At 42.8% G+C, this 24465-nt stretch overlaps 1 protein-coding gene across 1 annotated transcript in view; it reads right to left on the bottom strand.

Moving 5' to 3' along the window:
- The window catches only part of SLC15A1 (solute carrier family 15 member 1), a 32200-nt gene extending 15058 nt beyond the window's left edge, over window positions 1-17142 (bottom strand). The window contains exons 1-11 of the mRNA XM_063392346.1: window positions 16740-17142; window positions 13385-13407; window positions 10660-10744; window positions 10435-10576; window positions 7607-7726; window positions 7355-7454; window positions 7023-7113; window positions 5052-5135; window positions 3906-3988; window positions 1378-1464; window positions 271-360 (exon numbers count right to left, since the gene is read on the bottom strand). Of these exons, the coding sequence (XP_063248416.1) occupies window positions 271-360; window positions 1378-1464; window positions 3906-3988; window positions 5052-5135; window positions 7023-7113; window positions 7355-7454; window positions 7607-7726; window positions 10435-10576; window positions 10660-10744; window positions 13385-13407; window positions 16740-16965 (1131 nt within the window). The 5' untranslated portion in view covers window positions 16966-17142. The remainder of the gene's footprint in view (window positions 1-270; window positions 361-1377; window positions 1465-3905; window positions 3989-5051; window positions 5136-7022; window positions 7114-7354; window positions 7455-7606; window positions 7727-10434; window positions 10577-10659; window positions 10745-13384; window positions 13408-16739) is intronic.
- Window positions 17143-24465: the final 7323 nt, after the last annotated feature.

Raw genomic sequence — 24465 nt, forward strand, 5'->3', positions numbered from 1 at the left:
CTGTTTCAACCCCTGAGTTCTATGCTGATACAAGATTTGGAGAGGCCTCAATCACTGAATCTGTCCTGGGTGTACTCATATAAATGAGATTGCCCCTAGCTACAGATCATCTTGTACTGACGTGACTCAGTGATTACCCTTTTGCAATAAAACCAGGATAAAGAATTTGTTTTTCCACACTCCCATAGGACCTTTTATGTCTGGTGACCTCAGAGTATGTAGACTGACATGGTACAGCTCTAATTACCAAGCCAAATAATTTCTACTTACCTGCTGGTCAAAAACTGCCCAGAACATGGGGAGGGGGATGTAAAGGAAAAGCACTCTCAACACCATCTTTGTCTGAGCAATCAGTCGTTTCTGCAGAAAATAAAAAATTACACAAGAGGAATTGGTTTTAAAAAGGAAGGGAAAAAAAAAAAAAAAAAAAGAAAAAGAGACAGCTCCAGACTGTTGCTCACATCACAGCAACGGGTAAAGACCCATCAAGTCATGTTTACCCAGACATTCAACTTTGCATGTTGTGGGTACATCTGATGATTTCTATTAAAATAGTACAAAGTCTGCTTGTGTGTGTGTGGGAAGGGCTGCTGGTTAAAGGTGACTGATACCAGAGAGACTTGAGTCTCTTTGCATGTACACTGATGGCAGCATGAGATTCAGCACTTAGTGCTACATTATTTTTCTGGGAAGAGGGCATTTGGATGATAGCAAATGAGGAAGTTCACATAAGAACAAAGCATACAGGCAAAAGGAAATTAAAGGTGACAGGCTAAAGCTTGTGCTGCCACTGGCAACAGGGCAGAGTGGATAGCAGGCAAGGGACAAGTTGGGCACTATGGAATACAAAGCTTTGAGAATCATGATAATAAATTATAGTGAGGCTGGAGGGGATGCAATGTTTACCTACTTAAACTGAAATTCCAAAGCATAATTCTGATGTTTCATACCAAGACAAGTAGTATGACCCTGTGCATTAACCATGACAGGCAGCATAATTCCCTTTTCCCCTCTGCAGCCATGAGATACAGTAAGCAGAGAAGGAAAGATAATGCTTGCTATTTTCCTAACCAAAAGACTTAAATGTATTGTATTTATTTGGCAAGGGAAAGACTTTTTTTCATCTCCCTTGAATTTCCTTGGACAGCCTACGATCACACAGAGCATTGAGTCACACAGCTCTGCATTCTCCCACAAGAGCTGAGGAGACAATCGGCAATGCCAGGGGAGCACTGAGGTTTGGCCAGATCAGCTACTAAATGATGGAGAAGAAGACAAAAACTATTTTTCCAGTGCATGAGGCAATGAATCAGAGCAGACAGAGAGAAGCTGAGGGTCAGCAGATGTCACAGCACAGGAGGCTCTGCCAGTACTTACATCATACTTCTCACTTGCCCAGTCCAACCAGTGCTCTCTCTTGGGGAACTCTTTGCTGCGATGACGAAACCTGTTTTTGATGGCAAACTGAGGAGAGACAGAATTATGTTTAATGGGGCTACAAATATTTAGTATTATAAACTATTTTATCATTAGAGATGATGCTTCTGGTTTTTTGTGTTTAGAGGTTGCTAAAGGTGACTTGACTTCTGCTAACCGCTGCAATCATCTAGGGGAATGTTGTTTTTAAGGCCTCACACTGCATATCCTTAGGGTTAGGTAGACCAAAAAGCTCAGAGCAGTCTCTCTCAACGTGGGTTGCTGTTAGGAGCTGGGAGATCTGCTTTCTTCAGACTTACTTATGTACAACAGCAAACAGAATAGTGTCATATGCATAGGTTTTCAGAGCTGAATGGCTGTAGGAGTACATTTTACTGTGAAAAGCTCCATCTTGTAAGTATGTCTCACAGCTTGACATTGAATATGCACAAATATGGTCCCAAAGAGCTCCCAAGATTCACTGCATGGAATAACATGCATGGCCAAGCTGGGCCTGAGGAGCAGCACTCTAAGCAAAGGCCAAAGTCACATACAGAGATTTGGTTTTGACAGTGCTTACAAGATAGGGAATAGGCTGGGCTGTATAAAGCTGTCAGATCTGTAGGGATGTGTTGATTTGGCACAGCCTGGTATTTTGGTAGTGGGGAGGTGCTACAGCTTCCAACATGCCTGACAGAGCCCATCTCTGATGGCTCTGAAGATGGACACACTACTGGCCCAATTTGAGAGGCTGGTAACGCCTCTGTGATGACGTACTTGACAAGAAAATCAAACCAGCACACGTGCAGTTTTTCCCCAGAGGTGGGGAGGCACCATGGCAGCATACAGCAGCGATATCCCGGCTCAGCATGGCCCAGCCTAACCGCACTGCCAGCGAAAAAGGCCGGGGCTGCGGCAGCATCTTCTCCTTCCCGGCGCCCCGCATGAAGAGAGACATTAAAGAGCACCAGCGCCACCGCGGCTGCCAGCACGCACACAACGGCGGCAGAACCGCCTGGCCCACAGCACAACCACGACCAGGGATTGCCCAAGGAACCTGGACAAGATCAACTTCGCTGTGCTGCGGGATCCTGCAACAATCTTTGAATTACTGGAACTTGTTGGCAAGGGTACCTACAAGCAACAGGTGTTCTTCTAGTCAGAGAAGAGAAGGAAGTGAGGGCATGAGGTAAAACAACATGGTGACACCAGGATCCGTGGAAAACATAGAGGGAGAGGAAGTGCTTCGAGCATCAGAGGTGAGATTCCTCTACCAGCCATGGTGAGAACTAGGGTAAAACAAACTGTCCTTTTGTAATGCATGAAGGCCACAAGGGATGCAGAGATCCACTCACAGCCCATGGGGAAAGTGCTCACGCCAGGGTGGGTGAATGTTAGAGAAAGCTGTGGTCTAGTGGGAGATCTGAAAAGAGAGAGAGGGCCCCTGCTTCCAGAGATAGAACAGCTTTTCCTTAAAAGACTGCACCCCATGGATGAGTGACCCATGCCACAACAAATTTGAGATGACTGTTCGTGCATGGGAGGGACCCCATGGCACAGCAGGAAAAAGACCCCTCTATGAGAGAATGGAAAAAGATCTCCAATGACAAATTGACCAAGACTCCCATGCCCTGTCTTCCTGCGCTGTCAGTGAGAAGGAGGGAGGGACTGGGGAGGAGGGGCGAAAGGTGTTTTAAAAGCTTAATTTTGCTTCCCATTGTCCTCCTCTGAGTCTGTTAAAAGTAAATTTATTTTACACCTTTAGATTTAAACCTGTTTTGCCCTTGGAGTGTTTTTTTTCCCCAGTCCTTGTCTCAACTCATGAGCCCTTCATCGATCTTTTTCCCTCTCCTTTGCCCAACTGGAGGAAAAAAAGCTAAGCAAAAGACTATCATGGGTGCCTGGCATTTGCCCAATGACAAACCACAAAAATGGAGAATTAAGAAACTCGTACATGAATAAATGTGATCTCAAGGTCGAGGCATTGCAAAGTTGGGACATGCTGTGCTATTCATGTAGATTCCACTCCTTTCCTTGCAGGATCACACTGATCTGCAACCCCCCTAACTTTCTTAACACAGTGGAGATCAATAAACCTCTACATTGTAAATAACATTCTTTTAATAAGTAATAAGTTTTTGCTGATAAGATGTACTAGTTGCTCTGCTCTCGTCTCAGCTCAAAGCACATTTGTCTCTTTCCACATAAAGGTGCACAGATGCAGATGGAATGATTCCCAAAAGTTGGGATAAGATTTTACATAGCACTGATACCTTATTTTGTTTCCTATGTGTATAAATCCACATATAAATCAAGATATATATAAAAAGAGAATCTAAGTCTGGAGGTGTCAGTAAGAAGCCTTCCATAATAAAGCAGAAAACTTCAGAAACTCTCCTTATAGTAAGACAGATTTCTGATTTAGGCACATTTACAGAACAGTTTTAAGAACTGCTGCCAGGGGTTTGGGGAATATAAGCAGTACTTACTCCAACACATTTGGAAACTTCAAGCATTACATTTCCTTGTGGTTTAACTTTCTTGTACATTTTGCTTCCAATTACGAACACAACTACAATATGCAAACAGAAACCAAAAGTAACTCAGGATTAAATTAAAATAGTGGCAAATAATTTGGCATGGAAACTGTAAGTCAAGGAGTTAATCAGGGTGGGAATAAGTCTCCTAAGAAACAATGCAATTGCCTATTCACATACTATCATGCAGGAAGACCAATCAAATTAATACCAGCAGATTGCTTCTATTCAAGACAAGAAACTAAATCTGGAAACTCTTACAGTAACTGCTCAGTGGGAGGTTAGCTTGATTGAGGGATGGTCAAAAGAAGGGCCATTTAGGACCTTGACTCTGGCCTTGCTGTAAGGGCTCCGTTTCAGGAGCTCAGGATGCTGCAGCTCCTGTGAGGCTCTGCCTGAACTGCAGGACACACCCAGGTGTCCTCTGCTCCCAAGCCCAGGCATGTTGCTCAGCCTCATGGTCCCACGTGCAGGGCAGTACACAGGCAAACCCCCACAGCCACCGTCCAACCCGGACCGGGCTCATGGGCAAGGTGAGGTCACTGGTAGCTGTGTGGGCTCAAAGGACAAGGACCATGAGGGATACAGCAGTACATAAAGGCACCCCCAGTTCCTTGGTCAACAGTAAGGTTCAGGGAGTGACCTGTAGCACAGCTGGTAAAAATGCAGGTGTTTGAGAAGTACTGACATATCAAATGTGGGATTTTCTCCAGTTACCTCATACAGTTTAGAGGCCTGGACTAGATATAATGTCCAAAACACACATTTTCTGAGAGTTCTCACCCAAAAGATCTATTTGTACACACCAGTAATCCAAGAAACATAGGCAGTAGTTTACATAATGTACAGAATTCAACGATATATTCATGCTTCACCCCAGCCCCATCTGACTTGCAGTAAATCAATCTCTTCTGTAAAAGTGAGTGCTTCAGATTAATCGCACCCACCTCCCCACACAAGAAAAAGATTTAAGTCAAAAATTGCGGAAATGATCAGGTATTAGAGGTCAATACCTGGAGATTTCTATCACATCTTTGTTATTCTGAGATTGCTATCATCTAATTACCGAGGCAACAGGATGGCAAGAGATTCACCTACCCAAGGCAACAGCCATGAGGATCGCAGGAACTCCAAAAGCAAGTGGGTAACATTCCTGTTTGGTATGAATTCCACACTCCGTAGCTGAAGTAAAAACATCAAATAAAAGTCCCAGTCAGTACTGCTGATGTTTTCCATATGATTTCTGTTCTTTGCATTCACTGTTAACTCATGGGGGAACAACAAACCTGTCTGCTGACATCCTCAGAGTGGAGGATCAGTTTCCAACTTATCTTTCATTATTGGGAAGAGGAATTATGTATCACAGAACAGCTGAGTTTGGAAGGGACCTCTGGGCATTACTGGGGCCAAGTGCCCTGCTCAACTAGGGCTACCTGGAAGCAGTTGTCTAGGATGTGTCCAGATGGCTTTTGAGTATTTCCACAGATGGAGATACCACAACCACGCTGGGCAGCTTGTGCCAATTCTTGATCATCCTCAGAGTGAAAAAGCATTTCCTGATGTTCAGAGGGAACCTCCTGTCTTTCAGTTTGTACCTATTGCCTCTTGACCTGACTCTGGGTATCACTGAGAAAAGCCTGGCTCTAGCCTCTTCATTCTTTCCCATCAGGTATTTTTGTACTTTGATAAAGTGCCCCCTTTGCCTTCTTTTCTCCAGGACACACAGTCTAATGCCTCTCAGCATCTCCTCACAGAAAACTTATATCTAGTTTTACACTAAGACATGAAGAATTACACTAGAAGGATCAAAAGCATGTCCTTAGTGAGAAAGGAACTAGATTACAAAATTTTTGGGCTAGAGTTCATAAACAAAGATTATAGTAATGTAAGTACAGTTTGTTGAAAAAAAAAAATCCCAGTCACAGCCCCCTCCCCCCCTCTTTGGTATTAGTCACAGACTTGACTCTATTGACTTCAAGCACACATTCTAAAGGGATGCTCCAAGTACAAACATAGCTACTAGCAGTATAAAATAGAAGACTAAACAAAATCATTACATTCTTCACCATCCTTCTTCTAAGAGGAGAATTAGAGAGTATGGTTTGTTAAAAAATGTTTTAGCTTGCAGATAATTAATGTCTTGATTTAGTTGTATTAGTCTTCTGGTTAACCTCTACAGGACATAACAGTTCATCACTTCCCTCAGCTCATTTTTTTTTCCCCAAGGTATTTTTCACCCTGTATCTGCAAGGAAGTAAACTACATGCTGTCTCGTATGCATCTCTACTTCCTTTTTTTTGGGAAAGGATAGAATTTGCATTAAGCAGACCTCTAAAACTCTTCTACGGAGTCTTTTCCAGTCAAGAAATCCAAAGGCCAGAAGTTCAGTCCAGTGCTTTTGGGCTTTTCCAGAATTCACGTGCTGTTTCCTTGCTTTTGAGAAAAGCAGCCCTTTGAAACTGCTGGCAAGTGCATCATCCATATGGCACCATCTGTGCAAGCTTGCTACAGAAATCACTATGCATATAGGTTAGCAAGTTGCTGGGTTTTGTTTAGGATCATGCTATTCTTTACAAGCAAAAGAGAACATAACTTCCTTATTTATGAAATATTGTGAAAAATTGTTTACTTTCTCACACAAATCAATATATTCCTACATGCATAGATGCTTCTGTACTTAGCATGGGCACACTTCTAGATGAGAAGGCTTTCTCTCCCCTTCCTTTCTCAGGAAGCAATACAACTCTTTCTAGTGTGATAGTTTCAAAGGTATTGGAAGAAGTGACACATTTGTGCCTTTGTGGAATTAAAATGTGCATCAGGCATAGAAGCTGTTAGCTCCAGCATGTCTTTTTAGACCTAGTACTTCTGATCCTAAAGAAAAATAAAGTTTTCAACTGCTTTGTTTTTGAGAGTACCTCATCTCTGAGAAGCTGGATGACACACTGAAGACTATTTGCTAGATAACTCCAGTGTGTCAGAGAACAGAACTTTAATTTAACCTAACTGGACTGTAATCCAATACTGCTTTTCTGGTGTTTAACAATTGTCAAAAACATGGGACCTTACCTCTGAGAGTTGGAGTGATGAGAGTAGATAAGAGACTTCCAGCATTAATGGACAAATAGAAAAGGGAAAAGAAGGTACTTCTTTGCTTTTCCTACAGTAAAAACAGAAAGATGTTTAGAAAGGCTTATCCACAACCATAGTGATGAGCCTAGATCAAAAAATCAGCACCTCTGGTTTCAAAGTTCAAGACAAATAATTAACTAGCTCCTTCTTCAGCCTCTCAGGAAAACCCTGCAGTAATGCACCTATCTAAACATGTATATTATTAGAGTACTATAATAGTCAAACATTAGTTAGAGTATCTGTATAACTGAAAATCTGGAAAATGTTACCTGATCATCTTCAAACTGATCTCCACCAAATGCTGACACACAAGGTTTGATCCCCCCAGTACCAAGGGCAATAAGGACCAAGCCAACCATGGACAGAGCACTGGAACAAAGGAGAAAAGAAAAAAAAAAGTGTTGGTTCTTAGAGCATACGTAATAGACAGGTTGAAAGACAGTTGAAATTCAAGCAGCATAAATTTAAGTTGTCCCATCCTTCTCCAGACTGGGAGAAAAGATGTGTAAAAGGCAACTCACATGTTCACTGCTATCTTATCAGGAGAGCCATCCTGGTTGTGATCTGTCAGGTCATTTATGGAGCCCACAGACAGCACTGTCTGCCCAATCGCATAGATAATGGACAGGTAGAGAATGGTCCTATTGTCAAGAGAGGAGATATATTTTCTTAGCTATATTAACACAATTACACACAGATAATTACACAGCTAATGCAGACTTTTGCTTACTTTAAAGATTCCTGGTAATGAAAACAACTAACAGATACAGTAAGTTATGGACTGAACTTGTCAGAAGCTACTATAAAAATTTAGCCACATGCCACTGCCATAATATTTCTATTATTTTTATTATTATAATTATTCTAGGTAGCCTTTAATGAATTAAGCAAGGCAAGATAACAAATGGATTCAATAGGTATCACTAGGTCACAGGAAATACTTAAATCTCTTCAGTGGTTGCCTTTTTAGTGACTAACACAAGAATTCCGTTTTCATTTTTTTATACTCTGAAGATCAAATGGACTAGTCTGCAAAACTAAAATCTGCAATTTACCCTGATTTAATCATCATAAACATTTGCTATGTAATTTTACATTTTAGTTGCAGTAGTAAAGAAAAAAGAAAAATGAGAAATCTGCTTCAAACATGGAAACTCCACTGAAATACTGTTGTGAATAACAACTCCATGCCCCTACTCTCTTGGCTGTAAGTGTACCAACATTTTTATACTCAAATCTGAGTGAGAGTAACACTGAAGAGTGCAGGCTGCAGGCTTTCAGCCCGACTTCCTCTGCCAGGAGGTGCCTAGGATGATAGTACTGTGTGATCACCAGCCCCCCTACCCTGGCTTTAGGGTCCAAGCCTCTTTTCTGTAAGTAAAAACACATTGCATTTTAACTTTGTTGGACCTTAAGTACCTTAGCTGTATTTTAACCCATGTTCACTTGTGTCCTTAGGTGGCCTCCGTTCATTAGGCACAGACGTAGGTCTCCAGTTTGGAGGAAAAGGAGGAGAAACACAATGCAATGATGTGAAATTATTTAAAAATCCTGTTTTCGGGAGTAGTCCCAAACCCAGGGCAAGGCCTGACAATGAAGGACTATGCTCAAAGACCTAGAACAATCCAGCTATTTGACATAGGCAAGAGATCCTCATAGCAAGCTTGGAGCAGCACCCTGACACGAGAGGGACATTGACCAAGTTCTCCTCACTTTAAAACAAGTTTTCTCTGACTTAAAATTGCCCTCGCCTGCAGCAGAGTAAAAAAATCTATAAAGCGGAGCAACGAGGAGTCTGCTGTCTAATGGTATTTAATAGATGCAGTTGAATGGGTTAATAGTGCTTCCATAGAGTTACTTTAATTACCTAACAACCTGGGAAAAAGTTTCCAACTGAAGTTGAACCTGAGCTGATCAGGACAGAAACTTCTGGGGTTTATTTGTGGGGCTCATAAACCCACTGCAAAGACTTACATAATTGTCGCTGCATTGATGGCACACAATTAAAAAAATAGTAACTGTGATTTCTGTACTATTTTTCCTGAGAAATTCACATCCAATGATATATGAGCAGGTCCCAGCATGCTCCTTGACAGACATTGCACAAAGTACAGGGACTGTGGAAGACTGGAATCTCTACTTTAGGAGTGCTTAACAGTGCTTAGGTAACCTCCTCTTCCTCCTGTCATAATAGATTTTTAAAATTCTTGTTTAAGCTTCCTCGTGACACCTTGTTGCATTTTTTGTGGATTAAACCTTAATGGTGTATCCTAAAGCATGTTTGCTCTTGTTTAAGCCATCCTAACAAGCTCCTTGTTAAAGGTCTGGGCCTTTCAGTTGCAGCACTGGCGTATCCAAGTACCAAAGGAGAAGAGATGCAAGGTCTGCAAGGTTTCATCTTGATAAAACAAGTAAAAGCCAAAATAAATTTAAAAAAACAAACCACCGCATCTAAAGAAGCAAGTGCACAATATATTTAGGCTGCAGTCTGTAAGACCTCTCGCTAGTTGCAGTGAGTTTGCACTGCTCAGAGCAGCTGCACAGAGTGCACAGGGCCACGGTCACAGCCCTGTGGGCTCCCAGGGGCTGTCACTGCAGCAGAAGAAGACATTGCAGCTGACTGCACAGCACATCTCTAATCTCTGGGAGACCTTTGGCAAGTCCGCTTACATTCATGGCTCATAACCCTCCATAAAATCTTTATTGTGCTTTCCTTCAGGCAAAGTAAACACCTTTAGAATCAAAACATCAGGAAAGGAGAGGGAGATAAAGCTGTTGGAAATAATCTGGTTACATTTCAAAGCACTTCAGTGGTGCTGTCCTGACCAACTAGCCTGCAGCTGAAGACAGAGAAGACATCATTCAGAGAAAGGATGGCTACTCAGTAAGACCCCTCGCTGATCTGTCAATTCTGAAATCACATAGTATTTTAAAACTTATTCTAAGGCCCAGTTAACACCAGATAGCACAGTAATTCACTATTTCATTAGCCACTTGCAACAGGTAAAGAAACTCTCCTATGTAATTATAATTCCCAGTATCTATTTTCACAGTTTGGTGGATACTCTCTTTAGTTTTGCTTGCATTTTGTCCAGGTGAGAGGAAAAACATGAAGCATGCTGGGAAAGCATGTTACCACCCTTAACCAACTAGTAGAACTGGAACATTTGTTAATTCACAGTGCAGTTTCAAATTTGAGCTGAAGGTGAAATAAGAAAAACTATCCTGGAGTAGTCAATACTGGCTCTGGAGCCGTTGTACACAGCTGCAGTTTTAGGTGATGGTTTAAGTGACCTTGATTTAAGGTGATCTTTTAAGATCTTGGGTTGCTTTCTGAAGAAGCACTCACCTAAACTTTCCCAGCCAGGAGTCTGCAATGATTGCTCCAAGGATCGGCGTCAAGTAACACAGAGCAACAAAGGTGTGGTAGATGGCAGTGGCAAAATTGTTATCCCAGTGCAGGAAACGTGTGAAATACAAAGTAAGCACAGCTGTAGGAAGAACAACAAAACAACAGGTTACAAACCCAAGTCAGGCCTGGGTAATGCTCAGCACAAGGAGACAAAGGAAATACCTTTCATGCCATAGTAGGAGAACCGCTCACAGAACTCATTGATGACGATGAAGAAGATGCTCAAAGGGAAGCCAAGGCAGAGCACCTGGAGGCAAGAGACAGTGTGAGCTCAGAGCTGTGCAAGCCACACTAACACTCTTCACTGCAACCCGCGGCTTAAGCAAGCTCAACATGGACTCAGTGTGGGTGGGTACGTACTACGGGTCCACAGGCTGCACAGGCTTCTGTGGGATGACAGTAGCTCACCTGACCTGGAGTCAGCTCTCACTTTCCTCTCTTGGTTCCCAGAGGTCTGCACACTTCTCATCTGCCCTTTGCAAGAGACCTTTAGCAATGCTAGAAATTACTTTCAAGTGTTGCACTATGCACATTTGAGGTCTTCAGCACCTAACCCTTACAGCAATCTTGATTGGTATCTAAAAATATGCAAAAAGCCCACGTTTCTGGAAAAAATAATCAAAACCCAAAGCCAACCGAAAATGCACAATGCCAAACCCCTGCAGTACACCAGTTAGAAGTTCAGGGCTATTTTTAAGCACCTATAATTAAAAGCAATAAATATTTAAAATTTTCATTCAAAAAATCTCTCAGAAAAATTCCTTGTTCTTAAAAATACTCTGCTTGATGAAGAATCCTCTATTTCTTCAGACCTGATAACAGAAGGGACTTTATTCCTAACCTAAAATGGCATGGCTTTGGCTGCCAGATTCACTGAGCCTTCACTTGCTGCAACAGGCATGTCCATGGTCATCATCATGCAGTTCTTGCCATTAAGACAAGTGTGTGACACTGAGACAAAGTTTAAGTGACAATGATTAAAAAGCGTATATCAGGTACAAATCTGATATGGTCACTAGAACTGGAAGTTTAATTTCTGATCACCTACTTGTCTTCATGGAGTGGATGAATATATTATATAATTTCTATTAAAATTAGTGGGGATGCAATTTAAGCATAATCCTCCCTTTTATTATTTTTATGGGTTTAATCCTGCAAGTAGCAAAGAATCAGATTTTAAAGATGTTTCAGAACATTCCAGAGGCAAAACAGTTCTTCTCCATGCTCAAATTTATTAAAAAATGACATTGTTTCAATTACAAAGGTTTAGGAATGAAATGAATCTTTATTTTGTGTGAAACAGGAAGAAGTTAACTTTGCAGATCAAAAGGAAAAAACCTTAATCATGCCTGACACAAGCCCTAAATATAAACTTGTCGCTCTTGATTTATCACATCCTCCATGGGCAGAAAGACATGTCTCCAAAGGAAGACTATTGACATGTATCCTCAAATTAGATAAAATTCACTTGAAGTTACCCATTTCCTTCAGCTGAAGGCAGCAGGAGGTTTGGACAACTCCTCCCAGCTTGGACACAGGTCTTGGGCTGGAGTTCACACAGAAGAATGCCTTGTGCCCTGTCCATGCAGCATTCCCCTAAGCCATGCAATGGTCATGGGATGGAGAGTCACACAATGAGGTTTTGTTTCAGCACATGTTAAGTTAGTTACTGAAACAGTAACCCTGTTACTGTTGCTGCTTGACTTGTAATTGGGAATAGCCCAGATGGAGAGGAGGGAATGTCTGTTCCTAAAGCAGAGCAAAGACCTCCTCATATCTGTCCTGCCTACAGAGGAAAAGAAAGCGCAGTCCTGGCCCAGGAACTGGTGGGACCCATCTCTACCTGAATTTCACAAAACCTCACTAAAATCCTTTGACTACTTGGGGTTCTCACAAACCTCCCCAATATTTTGCCATCACCGTATCCAAGACCTTATTCTTTAGGAGAGTGTTACATGCTGGTCTGGGGAGGTCACAATCCAGCAAGGCTACATTTTTGTTTCAAGCCACTAGTGTTTCTGTGCCTGGTGGAGCTGTCCTGCATTCCCATGCTGGCACAGCAGCCACGGGTGGGTTTTTACTGGCTGCCCCCGAACTGGAGGGGTTCTGCATGTCACCGCTGGAGCTGAGCATGGACAGGGGCATGCAAGAGAAAGCTACTGGGTCTTTCCCAGGTGACAGGCCTTCTGTTTTTCCAAGGTGCCACAAGCAAGAAGAGATTATGCAATTAATCCTGTCTAATATATGATGAGTACTTGTCCTTGATTTGCACTGTACCGTCCTCTGTTACAGTGTTCATGTGTCCATACACACATCTACCAAAACCTTTTCTGTTGTTACCCTCATTGGTCAGGAGCACCAGATCCACCACCAAAAAGGTGACCTGAAGGTTATGTTTTGTAATGCTCTCTGCAACCTTGCCCTGCCCTAGGGATGCCACCACCCTGCTGCACAGCTTTGACTTTGGCTGCTGAGGAAGCCACTAAGCTGAGGGAAAGTCTGTGGAGTCAAACCTTGCAAGATAAGAAATGCAAAGGCAGAGTTAGTGTTGCTGAGACATGTCATTAACAGTTCAAAGATTCAAGAGCAGTGGATGATAACTCAGCCACAAGGATGGGCTCCAGGGACCAATCTCCTCCCTGCCATCTGCTCAGTCAGCAAAAGCTCTTCAGACATTTTATCAGGGTGGTGAGCAAACTAATGCTTAGCCAGAATTTAATAAATTACTAGATTGATTTTGCACATGTTGGCCAGTAAGTCATTATTGTATACATTTACTGTATGTTTATAGGGTGATTTTTATTTTGGGCACTGCTAACATTATCAAAACAATGTAACCCAAAAAGAGTCAGTAGAGCAACTTCTTATGAGAGAAAACAATACTTACCGACTTGCCAATAGTTTTTCCACCTGTGGAGGCAAAAACCAAAATAGCAGTTAATGGCAACTAATAAGTAATACTCCCATTAAACCAATAGAAAATTCAAAAAAAGTTCAACTCTAAATGCACATTGAAATATAAACATGGTACTGGTCAGGCTGAGTAAATTTTCAGTTTATTAAAGGGAGAATTTTCATAGTTATTAGACAAAATTTCCCTTGATAGCCTTTGATTTTTCAGGGTGCACATAAACCCATACACTCCCAGGAGAACTCAAAAAGACTCACAAGTCAAAGAATCCCACGGCTGCTCACCACACATCATTCAAGGTGGTGGTAAAGCACCAACCCACAGATGATGAGTCCTGTCACAACTCACTCTTGGGGATGCTACCTTAAAGGCAAGTCAAGATTAAAGAATGGACTCGAGATGCCCTGCCAAGGAAGGAGGTCAAGTGCTGAAAAGGGACTTATAGAGGACTGAATGTACAGACCCAACTGGGTGATCCATTTGAGCAGTCATTCCCATAACCTGAATATTAACCTGGGAAGACCTGGAAGCACAGGGGGGGTCCCACTGAGGGCAGCAAGAGCAGACAGCTAGTTGCAGCTCAAATCACTTCCAGCTGCTCTTTTCAGGCCCTCTATACCTGGCAGCACTCCAAATAGAGCTCTGCAGGGCTTCCTCAGCTCAGGAGACAGACTTGAAGTTGAGCTTCCACTGTGCCAGATAAAGGCCCCGTGCCCACATAGTGGATGTCAACATTTTCCATAAAAGCACATGAGCAAGCTCATTATCACTAAGATATGACCAAGTACAAGATGTGAACTTTGAAATCCCTGGTTGTAAATCAAGTCAGCCCACAATACATCTCTATAAGAAAAGTATGTTGGTGAAAATCGTTATTTAGTCCATGGTTCACAACAGATGAAAACAGCTGACAGCAACACTATAGCATTTGACACAATATTAAATCAAGTAATTTTCAGAAATTACTAAAACAGATTATTCACTGCTGTGGACAAATACCTTCACAATGGAGACATTAGTACTATGGAGGTGATTCAAGAATATATTTTCCTAGAGAGCAAGCAACATTCTGAAAGTGCTAACATACCCAGTTCAGGGCACATGCAGGTACACGAGTTATTTAAGCTATTGGCAATGTCCCTTGCACAGCCCACGTGAGCAGATACACCAAAGGATATCGAGGTGTCAGCAATAGCCCATCTTCCTATCAGCTCCTTATTTCCACTTGTTGGCCTTTCCAGCACATGTGCACCACACTGGCAGTTTTTTATAACTTGTATTGAGAAAAACAGTTTGGGCAGCTGACTCTTGTCTCTTAGCTAAGCCTTAGGCAAAAAATATTTAGGATCTGTTGCTGTTTGGGTTTGGGGCTTTTTCTGCTTTCCTGATGGCAAAAGTATCACCTCTGCAAGAAACCTTACACAGAGGACATCAGAGGCAGTTTTTTCCAGACAACATCATCTGACTTCAATGTTTAAGAGATACAGTTATTTCTAAACATTTTGTCTTTACCCCTCTGGTCTTGTTTTACAGAGAAGGTCGGTGAAACTCCAGATAGCATTAAAGCCAACCTTTCAACAGAGGCTCCTAAACTGACGACTCCTCTGTCGTAGTAGGTATCTTCAGGGTTGACCTACAAAGTGCAGAGCACCCAGCATTTTGCATCATTTTCAGTGATAAATCAGAAGTTTGCTGGTGGCATGTTGGAGCAGACTCTCCTTGGGGCAAACTTCATCTCTTCTTATTCTTTCCCCACAAAGAATGACCTGCAGAACCGCTCATTTTCACCACGAAATACAAAAGAGCTCCACATTTTTCAATAGAAAGCTCTAAGCAGTTGTGCCCTTTGTATTCCCTTAAGATAATATTAATTAATTAATTATTATCCCTTAATATTTTTTAAGGCATGTAAAGTCAACAACCACTCAGTTCTTGGCTTCAGCACCACATCTAAATAATTATTGGTGGGCCATTCTCTTCTTCGCAACCTTGCAGGTCAGGTGAGGCAGGCTTATAGCTCCAGCCCCTTCCCACCAGTGTGGTTCCTTCCCTGTAGACAGAGATGTAGTGGATGCTGCAGCTCTTGCAGCTCACAGTCCGTGACACGAGATGGGAGCACATGCCTTGCTCCATGCAGCCATCACAGCAACTCTGCGCGGATGAAATGCTTCCTTCTACAATCCTGCACACACCCATACTGTCACCTAGGATGTTTCTGGCTCCAGAGCAAGCAAGCCTAGAGTCCTGACACCTGACTTGGGGCACAGACAAGCCTATGGCTTCTGCTCAGGAGTCCCTGCTTCACACCTTGATATTCGAGAAAAATACCAACACAGAAACCATCCAAGGAAATCTATAATGCAGCAAGCCTGATGTTTAATGAGCAGATACTGCTGCATCCCATTTCTTCCTCTTCACAGAGCTATCACCATTTTCCTGGTTGTCTGCCGAAGCCAGCAAGACCCCAGTTCACCCCTCGCAGCACCACTGGCAAGTTCTGCCTGCTCATTACTACGGTTGTTTGTCCCCAGAACACAGATTTGCTTGCTAAAGAGGCAATGGCACTTTCATGGGTTGGTTTTTTGGGGGGGTTGGATGGTGGGCATTTCAGGTTCCTTCTCTGTGTGAGATAAGGTTCCTCCAGCCCACAAACTGCTTGCTAAGAGAGACACCAATGTACTCAGACACTGCAGAACCAAAGGTCCAACAAAGGGCAATGGAGAGATACACCACAAAAAAATCAGTTTTGTACCTCTACTACTCAGTGTTCCAGTTTAGACAGAAAAACTCTTCAGGATTAATTAGATAAATGGGTTCTACCCTTATCTGAATCTTCCAGCTGTAGGTCAGCAAACACTCTCAATGGAAAAGCATTATTTAACATCTGCAAGGAACACCACATTTAACTTGTGCTCGGATCTCAAGCTCCACACGCCTTAAAAGTGTAGTGTAAGGTAAACCTTAGCGGCCAGGGGCTCAGCTCACAGAGCTTGCAGAGACGGAGGCACCATCTCTCGGCTCTCGCTCGGGTTTCAGGGCAGGGTCGTATAAACCAGGATACAGCGCTGCCAGAGGGAGAACTGCTCCGGAGGAAGAGGGAGAGCACAGACCCAGGAGTACCCGGGGACTGCCTCAGACCGACACCGAGCGGCAGAGCCAGCCTGGGCGGGAGCCCCTTGGCCGTGCTGTCAGATCGCAGCCCGGCACGACCGCCCGGCTCGGAGGGCAGCGGCTGGAGGGATGCTGGTCCCACAGAGGCATCCCTCCCGCGGGCCGGGCACCGCCACCCCGCCGCCCTCCGGGCTGCCCCATCCCGCACCGCCACACATACCCATGTCGGCGGCGCGGTCTCGCCGGAGCGCTTGGGGCTGAAAGTCAGGAGGAAGGCAGGGAAAGAGGGAAGGAAGTCGCCGGGGGCGGCCGGGCTTTAAGGGCGGCGGCGGGGCCCCGCCTGGCCCTGGGTGTGCGGGGCGGCGCCGCGCAGGTGGCGGGGCGGGGAGCGGGTCCCCGTGGCCGGGAACCCTCCCGGGGCTCACCCGGCCTTGACCCGCCGCCATCGGCCCGGGGTGCCCGAGGGCAGCGCCCCAGGGAGCCCCAGGGCTCCTCCCCGCAGCCGCTCCCCTTACGGCTGCCAAACGACGGCTGTCACCTGCTGCTGGGGCTTGCCTCGCTCTCCGGCCGTCAGGAAGCGCCGAGACTGTGCCACCAGCTGAACCGAGCCCTCTGCACTGCTGTCAGCTCCACGCTGTCCCCTTCATGTCCACAGCGTGATGGAAAACTTAGTAAGCAAGTAAATGGAATACACGCTGTGTGGAGGGCAGCTTTCTGCTTGTTCCTTCTCTCGAACCAAGGAAACAGATTTCCTAGACTGTTGCTGCTGCCATCGGTTTCTAATGGTCTCGGCCCTGTGGCTGCCATGGACTGATGCATCTGAGAAGTTGTCCAGAGAAGATGTGGATGCATCCCTGGAAGTGTTCGAGGCCAGGCTGGACGGGGCTTCGAGCAACTTGGTCTAGTGGAAGGTGTCCATGCCCAAAGCAGGGCGTTGGAACTACAAGAACTTTAGGGTCCCTTCCAACCCAAACCATTCTGTGAGTCTGTTTCTATGACCCACTTGGCTCGTCACTCCGTCAGTCTGCAGCAGTCTGTCCTGTGTGCCATTTGTGCCACCAAGCCATAGGGAAAGCAGGGAGAATGCACACCAATATAAAATGATGTGCATTTCATGCACACACCTTATGGAGCCATGTACGTGAAACAAATGGATGAGAAGTTTAGCATGAGAAGAAGAGCCAGAGTGCCAGGCTGACAAGAAGAGTAGGTAAGGGAAGTTACACATTAATAAGACTTGAATGAACCCAGAATGCAGAAACAGTAAAATATTAGCAGACATTGCCAAAAAAGAATTTTCTGAAAGAAGAATGAAGTCCTTCTTTGAGGCCTGAACATACAGTGCTAGGCTCTAGTTTATGCAACCAATCACATAGCATTTTCTATGGCATCCACTTAATAATTACCTGGCTGCTGAACAGGTTCATTTTGTCTTGGGTACAAATCAAACAAGCATTGCAATTTGGAATATCTGCAGTCAGCACTTCAGCAGTCAACACTGCTAAAGAACACTGCTCTGATTTGTGACACAGAGCTACAGCTGAACCTGGATTTCTTAAATTGTATCTATATGGAGGTACTCAAAGGACCTCTAATCTCTTAACAGTTACCTGTACCCTTGACTGTAAAAATTTGTGAATATATTCTTAAGATAAAACACGAGTAGGTGGTTATAGCTATATTTTTAGCAAGTTCTCAAGTAAGAAACATAAGTCTTGCTGTATAAGCTCCACTGACACAGCTGATGCTAGTCATGTATCAGTTCTCAGTGGGATATACATATATGGTCACACAGCACAGCCAGTGTTGCGTTTCTCTATTATGGTTACTCCAGCAAAACAAGCAATCTATAATGCAGCAAAGAAGGCTAAAACTTCTGATGGTTCATTCATCTGCAGAAATAATTGAGACATTACCACCATTTTCTGTTAAAGTATGGAACTGAAGACGTCATTTCTTTCCTGAATAATGGGAGACTTCCCATTGTGTGGCCAGGGGGGGTAAAAGGTTAGTTCCCAGGCACAGCTTATGTAGACCCATGCATTTAGTGAAAACAGAGAGTAGGCCTTGATGTTTCTTCTTAGAAAGCAATATACAAGTGGGATACAGAAATTTATAGAAAAACACCTGTCTTCTCAAAAATTTGGGATAAATGAGCTAGTTGGATCACCCTGGCTTTCACTCAGGTTGTCTTTCAATATTTAAGCTCTCTATTAATCCACCAAGAATTCACCCTGATGAGTATACATTTTAATTTGTCCCACAGAGAGAGATAAAAGTACACACAATTGCTTCACAGCTATTTCTGAGGTGGATTGGCTTCTACTATCCTTTAGTAAGTGGATATCAAAGGGTTGATCTCTGTGGGGCTATTCTATGGTTGTACTTGTTGCAGGGACAGAATTTGTTCTCAGAGGATTTAAGTTTCCCAGTGAGGCTCCCTTTCTAGGAGAACTCTGAGCACAGCAGGACTGTTAAATACTCAGCAAACAAAAATGCAGAAATGCATTTCTGCTTTCTTCTACAAACCTCTGAACTCATAGGAGAATATTTTCAAAGTGTAATAGAATACTGTCCTGCGTCACCCACATGGGATCCTGATCTCCACCCTCTCATGGTCACCACAACCAAGGCTACTCCCAGCTATCATATCCCAAACCAGTCCTTTTTTCTTAGAAAGTTTGAGGTCCAGCAGCACAGGTCTCCTTAATGGCTCTTCCACCATCCATGTCAAAAAGTTACCATCAGTGCTCTGCAGGAACCTCCCAGACTGTGTGTTTCTGGCTGTAATGACCTTCCACACCACGGATCCTTCCATATATTGCTCAGTTAAAGGTTGTGTAGCTTAGTCTGTAAGACTGTTTCCTTGCATCTCCTAGGAAGGAAAAACACAATCATTTCAGAGGAGCTGGTGAAGTAAGTCTGTAACATGGAATTGTTGATAATAACAATTCATTATTTAAGGACTAACAACTTGAATTAAGATTGAAGTATTTTAAAGAAAATTAGGGAAAATTACTAGGGCAAATCTGTTCAGATTGTCTGTGATTTATAAATATGAATAGATTTTTTTACTCTTTTTTTTTCTTTTTCTTTTTCTTTTTTTAAGATTGGCAGAATTGTAATAAGGATAAAGAATTTGCAGGGGTGTGCAGATCATCATGGGATAGCCAGTATTGCATCGGATGCGTCAAACGGATGTTATGCATTCATTCATTCTAAACAAAGTCTAATGGATCTTGCTCTACAACCATAATCCATTTGGCTTTCATGATAATAGTACGCAAACACTAACATTTGCCACTTCCCAGTAACTACTCCTCACAAGAGCTTACATCCTTTCAAGAAAAGTTTATTCCTGCTTTCCAGACAGGGAATCTCAGGGGCAGAAGTGATTTGTTTGCTCTGACTTTTCCCATGCACTGTGTCATGTTTTGCTAGCAGAGCACATAATAAGTGGGATGGTCTGGAGGAGATGGGGACTGCTAGGAAAGAGGGTACCAGGGGTCTGCAGCAGTTCAGGTGATTTCAAGCAGCAGCAGTCCAGCTACTAGGTGCTGTGCACACATAGTGACATAGGTTGGTATTTGAGATGGTAGCTCAATTTGCGTGCAAGTAGCAACTCTGGCCCCAAACATATGGACTTTTTTCTTCAGAAGTTTGCTAAACCAGACCAGGGACATGCAGAGAAAGAGGTTTCTACCAACCCAGCCTGTCAGCCCAGCTCAGCAGCATTCAAAGTAATCATCTCCAGAAAAAGGAAAAGAGTTCATGTGCTTTGGCCCGCAAGGGACTTGGCTTCTTTGGCACGTCTTTATGTACACACACTGAACGTGGGTGGAGGGTAAAGCAGGGGAGCGGGAACTAGAGTGCAGACTTGTACCTTAATAAAGGAAATAAGTGAACTCTTTTTACCTGGACCTGCCCCAGACTGATGGCAGAAGTCTTTTTGGCTCATTACCAGTGCCTGTGACAACATGCAAAGTTAATATGGCAGATGTAGACTTAATGTGTTAATGGTAAACAATACATTGTGAAGTCATTCCTGTCAAGATGTGGGCTTGTTCCTTTTATTTTTGCAGAAAACATAACTTGAGGTTGATAACACTGATTGTTTTGTTTCTCCTTTTATTTTACTTTTATAATTTACTCTGATAACATTGTTTCCTTGGTAGAGCCAGATTTACCCCTTGTCCAGTTCTCTTTATATCCACCTCCATCCTGACAACACCTTTGCTACTGTTTCCTTCCACGGGTTTTCCCCTTGGGGAATCTGAAGGGAACCTTTTGTGGAAAGCCTGGATGTAACAGGGAACCTTGGTTCTGGAAATGCAGGTCTGTTTGGAAACCAGCCTTAGCTGACAGTTGCATGGAGGTGTTCAAAATCTTCACTTTGGGCTTAGAGATGAGACCATCTCTTCCAGCCCTGAAAGGCCTTTGTGGATCCAGCCTCCAGCCTGAGTCTTTGTACCACAGGCACAGCCAAATGCAGACCACTCATTGTGTTTTGCCTTCGCAATGCACGAGGCAAGGGATGAGGAGAACAGAAACACAGTAATCCCAAATTTGATGCTGATTTATGGTCAACAATGTTGAGCAACCCATTTCTGAGGCTGAGAGATTCTCCCTGCCAAGGGAGGGCACTCCCAGCAGGTATGTGGGGAAGACAAATAGGAGTGTTAGCATAAGTATTAAGGGCAGCTGGCAAGGGAAGTAGGGCAGAACAAAAGAGCTCCTGATTCAAAGCCTGTACGTACTCCTTTCTACTACAGATAAACACCTGTTTCTACCCTTGAAGTATGTGACTGTATTCAAGAGAAAAAAAAATAACAAGTGTATGAGTATCCTTCACCCAAGCTAGGATTCAAGCCTTTCGCTGGGCAGTGAAAGCTTTTTTTGTTCTGAATTATGCACCTTAGCTTTTTTTCATTTGAAATTGCCACACAGCATCACCCTCTCTCACCTAAGGCAGTAGAAGGATTCTGAATGTTGTTCAAAGCAGATCTTGAAACCATCCAAACATCTCTTCAATAGTTTTTTTCTTTGTACTATCACATTGCTATTCTTATGAAACTTCAGATCTGTGTTGTGAGACCTGGCATTTTGGTGTGAACTTTTTACCCTCTCATTGCATCATGTCCACTGAAGTTTCAGTTCTAGCATGTTTTTATGTTTTTAGACAAGTTGTGTTCAGCTTTTTTTTTTTTTTTTTTTTTTTTTTTTTTTTTTTTTTTTTTTTTTTTTAATAAGGAGAGCACGTGAGAGTGTCAGCAACACGGCAGCTGCTAGGTAGAGCTGGCTGGATTATCCTGTCAACTTATGCAACCAGTCCTACAACATGACTCATGTTGTTGACTGGACCATGCAAGTACAAGTGCCATCTCTTGACCAATCTGTGTTTTGACTTAAGCAGGTGTTAAAAGACTGGAGTTAAACAGACACAATATTTAGGAACTGATGTGAGATTTGTATTTAACTTGTGAAGATACTAAAGGGATTATTTTTAAATGATGCACCCAACACACACACACACACACACGCCACCCCCAGATAAAGCATCTTCCAAGACTGGATGTTCATGTTTTCCAGGGAAAGCATCCTAACATCCTTTGACTTTATACATCATTTTTGGGGTGGGTGAAGCAGCACTGATGTACAAAGCATACCTGACTTCAGATGACATCAATGTCCACAGTGGAAATAACCTATTTTGAGTTCAGGTCGCAGAACAAGATCATATAATTTTCTGGAGACACATTTTCCAGTGTGGAAATTCTGCAGCTGAAGACCAAGAGCTGACACTGACTACCTGTTGAAGCCCTGTTAGAAATTAGCAGATGGACTTATTCCTCCTGAAATGGATTTTCATGTTATTTACACATTCATATTTTCACACAGGTTACAAAGCTTTCTTTTTTCACTACCCAGATCTGTCTTGTGTATTGTTCAGATTTAAATGAAAACTTTAACAGCAGTATCTGATAGAATTTAATGTGCAATTGGGTTTTTACAAATTCATTTATCTCGCTGCTCTCTCATGAAGTCTCTATAGAGTGAAAGTTTGTATTTCATCTTAGAAATCTTGGTCAGTTCTGTTGCTATTGAAAGATCACAGCATCCAGGGCTTAATTGGATTAATTCACTTGTGCACTGTGGTACCCCTGACTGCTTCCCTGCCTCTCTACTTCTCTTTGGTCTTTTCCAGTAGCACCTCTAACCTTCTCTAGGTAGTCTCATTTTTGTGATATTTGTCCAAATTAGTGCACAAAAAGACGTGTTAGGATTGATCTATGTAGTTATATTCTTACTTTCTTTGTTCTTGATACTCTTGAGCAACTGATTCCCAAAATGCACCACAACACAATCCAATTACTTTGTTCTCTCAGCTTGTAGAACAGGGAGGTCCTCTTACTTTTTCACACATAGAAAGCCCAGGATCTGGTATTACTTCACAGGAAGTGTAAACAAATCCACTAGGTCAACTCATTTTCCTCTTAGAAGAGAGAGAGAGAGAGAGAAAGAGAGAGAGAGAAAGAGAGAGAGAGAGAAAGAGACTCCAAACCACAACAACAGAAATCCAACTGACAGTTTTTTCCTTCTTGCAAAGGCACCTGAGTAAAATGCATTCAATACAAAGGTTACAATATGACAGTACATAAACCACCTGAAATTACATAATATATTTCATAAACTGAAACTGCAGCACATAAATAATGTACTTGTCAACATAACATGTTGATGGGTCACTTGCTGCTTCCCTCACTGTAAAATCTTTTCCAAGGAACAGGAAACCATCTTTTAAGAGAACCAGAGAGAGAAGAGAAGCAGCTTATTCCCACTGAGCAATGCTGTTATGCAAAATTATAGGGAACACACCTAGTGACAGGGAAATATACTTTTAGAAAATCATTAAGAATTTTACCATGAAGTTTAATACTTTTTCTAAAGATGAAGTGAAGTGTGTTTGTTTTAGGTATTTCAACAACTGTGTTATTTTCTTTGGGAACCCAGCTGTAAGGGCCAAAGTGCACCAACAGTTTTTTCAGCCTCTACCTGCAAAATAACTTTGTAAATACACTCAGATTAATCCACTTCTTGGGCTGACAATTTTGGAGTGCGAATTTCAGAGGAAAACCCACAGATACTTGAAGATATCCTGTAAAAATATTTTCATGTCAGGACAAAAGCAAACCTGGGAGCTTATTGACTGCTCATGAAAATGGTTGGGCTTCTTCCTGCTCAGGCTACACTTCTCGTTGGAATAAACCCAGCTATTTCTTTCTTTTAAGCATGTTTATTCATATGTGTTGAAACATACTTTTCAGAAACATCTCCTGGAAATACCAACAAAAAAACGATTCTCTGTGGCCTTGTAGCACATTCCTTATCAAAAAAGTAGCATCAGCAACACAGAAATTTTGGTTCTCTAATGAAAACAAATGCAATGCTGGTGCTGAGAGTTATCCTGAAAAGCGTGAGCAGAGACTCAGTTTTTGGCAGCTCAGACTGGAAACGTCTCTTTTCAGATATTTTAAAGAACCCTTATCCTGGCAGATGGATTCCTTTCCACCAGTGGAAAGTGGATTCCTTTCCATCAGTGGGTCTTTTTATCTTTTTTTCTCCATTCTCCTCTTATAAGATTGAAAATCAAATTGCCATCTCTCACTTGCTGCCTAAAATCCTTTTGCTGAGGGAAAGTTGCAATGGGAAGGAGAATAAAGGGTATTGCATGATTGAGCTCTTGCAGTTTCCACTTCTTAGAATCATAGAATCTACCCATCTTTTAAATACCTCCAGTGGCAGTGACTCAACCACTTCCCTGGGGAGCCTGTTCCAATGTGTTAAAGCCCTTTCAGTGAAGACATTTTTCCTAATATCCAGTCTAAACCTTCCCTGTTGCAACTTGAGACTGTTTCCTCCTGTTACCTGTTACCTGGGAGAAGAGA

The sequence above is a fragment of the Prinia subflava genome, chromosome 3 (assembly GCF_021018805.1).
Source record: "Prinia subflava isolate CZ2003 ecotype Zambia chromosome 3, Cam_Psub_1.2, whole genome shotgun sequence".
Lineage (NCBI taxonomy): Eukaryota > Metazoa > Chordata > Aves > Passeriformes > Cisticolidae > Prinia > Prinia subflava.